This window comes from Mirounga angustirostris, unplaced genomic scaffold (assembly GCF_029215605.1).
Source record: "Mirounga angustirostris isolate CCGP_5_RB_7025 unplaced genomic scaffold, mMirAng1.0.hap1 SCAF_1, whole genome shotgun sequence".
Classification (NCBI taxonomy): Eukaryota; Metazoa; Chordata; class Mammalia; order Carnivora; family Phocidae; genus Mirounga; species Mirounga angustirostris.
In genome coordinates, this window is record NW_026991709.1 from 207,784,173 (window position 1) to 207,787,321 (window position 3,149).

Below are 3,149 nucleotides of genomic sequence, written 5' to 3' on the forward strand. Positions count from 1 at the left end.
CCAGGGGACCCCCAAATCCTATCTTCAGGGAGACTCAAAAGTACTATTTCCTGGGGACCCTCAAATCGTATTTCTCTGGCAAACTTGAGAGCTTATCTCTCTCGGGGACCCCCAAATCCTTCTCTTTGGGAGATTCTCAAACATCGAGACTTCGGGGGCTGTGGGAACCCCAGATTTAAAGCTCCCAGACCCAAGGAAGTCCAAATCCCCTTTCTCCAGGGATGGGGCCCTGCAGGGAGGCTGGCAAGCCCCAAGTGTGTGTACTGGGGCTGTGGGAGCCTCATACCTGAGCCCCGCGTCCCAGGCCTACATCCAGATCACTTACGTGGAACCGCACTTCGACACCTATGAGCTCAAGGACCGGGTGACCTACTTCGACCGCAACTACGGGCTGCGCACCTTCCTGTTCTGCACGCCCTTCACACCTGACGGGCGTGCCCACGGGGAGCTGCCGGAGCAACACAAGCGCAAGACTCTGCTCAGCACAGACCACGCCTTCCCCTACATCAAGACGCGAATCCGCGTGTGCCACCGGGAGGAGGTGGGCAGAGGCCCAGGGCCCAGGGAGGGGAGAGGCCGAGACCCAAGATCAAGGGAGGCCCGGGTACCCCAGACCCAGGCTGGCGAGAGGACCCCAAACTCCAACCCCTAAACACCAGTCTTCAGACTCAAACCTCTACTCCCTGACCTAGCCAACTGGAGGCTGGACCATAATCAGACCAAAGTCCCCAGAGCCAGACATAGGAGGCTGAGACCAGACACCCCCCTCCCCCCTCCGCCAGACCCAGGCAGGCAGACACCCCCACACCCTGTTCATGACACAGCCTCTTGGAACCCCTCTCCACCCCCAGCAGGGGTCCAGGCTGCTCTGGGCTGGCTTGGGTCAGGACATCTTCAGGCCCCAGCCAGTGCCTGCCAACCCCCCCCCCCCCCAGACAGTGCTAACACCAGTGGAGGTGGCCATTGAGGACATGCAGAAGAAGACACGGGAGCTGGCTTTTGCCACCGAGCAGGACCCGCCCGACGCCAAGATGCTTCAGATGGTGCTGCAGGGCTCTGTGGGGCCCACTGTGAACCAGGTACAGCCAGTGGGGCAGGCAGGCTGCCTGAGGTACCCCAGAGGCCATGCGGACACCCTCAGGAGCCCCTCTCACCCTGCAGGGTCCCCTGGAGGTGGCCCAGGTATTTTTGGCAGAGATCCCAGAAGACCCCAAACTCTTCAGGCACCATAACAAGCTGCGGCTCTGTTTCAAGGACTTCTGCAAGAAGTAGGCCTGACCCCTCCAAGCCCCGCTTACGGGCTCTTTGCCTTCCTGACCTCATACAGCCTCTCTGTATCCTGGATGTCCATTATGGAGCTCCTGCCTCTCTGGTTCTCATTAAGTCTCCTCTACCTAGCAGACTCACATTATAGCTCCTGACCCCACCCCCCACGGACTGCCCCCCACCTCCAGTCTTGCCTTCTCCTGACTGCCAGCCCCTAGCCTCTCCTGCCCTCTGTCTCTCAGGTGTGAGGATGCCCTGCGGAAGAACAAGGCCCTGATAGGACCAGACCAGAAGGAGTACCACCGTGAGCTAGAGCGCAACTACGGCCGCCTACGGGAGGCTCTGCAGCCGCTGCTCACCCAGCGCCTGCCCCAGCTGCTGGCGCCAACCACAGCGGGCCTCAGGTGCCTGACCCCAGCCCCCCACCCATCGGGAGGGCAGAGGCGGGCACAGACGCGTGCTGTCCTACACGTGCGTGTCAGCACGCATGTTCACGGCGTGGCACAAACATGCAACTATGGGGACATGCCTGCTGAGCAGGCTTCCGGCAGCCACTTCGGATCCCGGCTAGGTCATTCCCAGACATGTGACTTCACGTTCCGGAGCCGAGATTTCCACATCTGTAAAATGGGCACAATTCTTAGCTTTGGTGGGAGATTCCAAGAAAGATTCTATGAACTTGTGGCCAGATCAGAATGGATGGGAAAGGAGCAGAGTCCCTAATTAGAAGAGGAGGGGGCGGGGGGAGGCTGATGAGCACTATGGAGTTGGCCATGTTGACCCACCTCATCCTTCCCCCAGGAACTCCTTGAACAGAGCAAGTTTCCGGAAGGCCGACCTCTGAGCTCCGAGTGGCCTGAAGCCACAGCCAGAAGAACCATCACCCTAGCCTCACTGTCTATGCCTTCCCAGGATTCTCCCTCCACTGGCACACTGGGCTGTGGAGTGATCATATTCACACGGGGCTGGGCCCTCTGTTCCTCTGTTCCCATCTGTGTGCACTGATGCTTCTTACCTTTTCTAATTTAAAGTGGTTTTCATAAGCAGCCTGTTTGATGTGGATCCTGGGAGTTGGGTCATGAGCGCACCCACACACCCTGCTCTTTGACAGACTCTGAGAACTCACTGGGTGCCAGGAACACAGCAGTGACAACCGATGCAAATTCCTGCCCTGGTGGGGCTGACATTCTAGTAGAGGAGGCAACACACAAATAATGTCACGTGCCCATAGGGAATAATAGTAACATTAATTAAACTCTTGGCAGAGGACTCAGCACTGCGCTAAATGGCTCCTAAAAAGACACTGCCCCATTTATGGGGCCTTTTTGACCTCCATTAGGCCCCCCTCCTCCTAGTTAGTGAATTTTCTCAATGCCATTATCAGGTAGGAAGCATTCTTAACCCCGTTTTACAGGTGGGGAAAATGAGGCACCAGGCAGTTAGAGGCTTGGTGGGGATTGGAGCCCAGGTCCGGTTTAGCCATTGCCTGCGCAGCCTCGCACTGACCCAGCCCCACTCCCCACCCCGCGGCAGTCACGCCACCCCGTACCAGGCCTGTGCTGGGCCGCTTCCAGCCCTCGGCCGGCGGGGTGGGGGGAGGGGTGACCTGCCGCCGCCGCCGCCGCCGCCGCCGCCGCCCGCGCCCTCCCGGAGCTGGGCCTTGGCCAGCCCCGCCCCCTCCCGCCCCCCGCAGCGCCCAGCTGTGGCGGTGGCGGGGACCGTGCTCTGGGGACTCGGGGAGGAGGGGCGAGAGGACGACACCGGACCCCTCGCGCGCACGCGAGCACACACACAGACGCACACCTGCGGTCCAGGTGCGATCGCGTTCTCCCGGCATCCCCCTCCACGGCTGCCCGGGGGGGGGGGGGGGGGGGCGGGCGCCT

At 60.6% G+C, this 3,149-nt stretch overlaps 1 protein-coding gene across 29 annotated transcripts in view; it reads left to right on the forward strand.

Annotated features, from left to right (window-relative positions):
- The window catches only part of DOCK6 (dedicator of cytokinesis 6), a 44,555-nt gene extending 42,246 nt beyond the window's left edge, over positions 1-2,309 (forward strand). For 13 of the 29 annotated variants that reach the window (XM_064570694.1, XM_064570705.1, XM_064570710.1 and 10 more), the window contains 5 exons: positions 305-541; positions 852-1,079; positions 1,162-1,268; positions 1,509-1,670; positions 2,068-2,309. In XM_064570694.1, the coding sequence (XP_064426764.1) occupies positions 305-541; positions 852-1,079; positions 1,162-1,268; positions 1,509-1,670; positions 2,068-2,110 (777 nt within the window). In that variant the 3' untranslated portion in view covers positions 2,111-2,309. Of the gene's footprint in view, positions 1-219; positions 542-851; positions 1,080-1,161; positions 1,269-1,508; positions 1,671-2,067 lie in introns of those variants that run through there. The other 16 variants (XM_064570721.1, XM_064570729.1, XM_064570739.1 and 13 more) reach the window with 8 other exon arrangements.
- Positions 2,310-3,149: the final 840 nt, after the last annotated feature.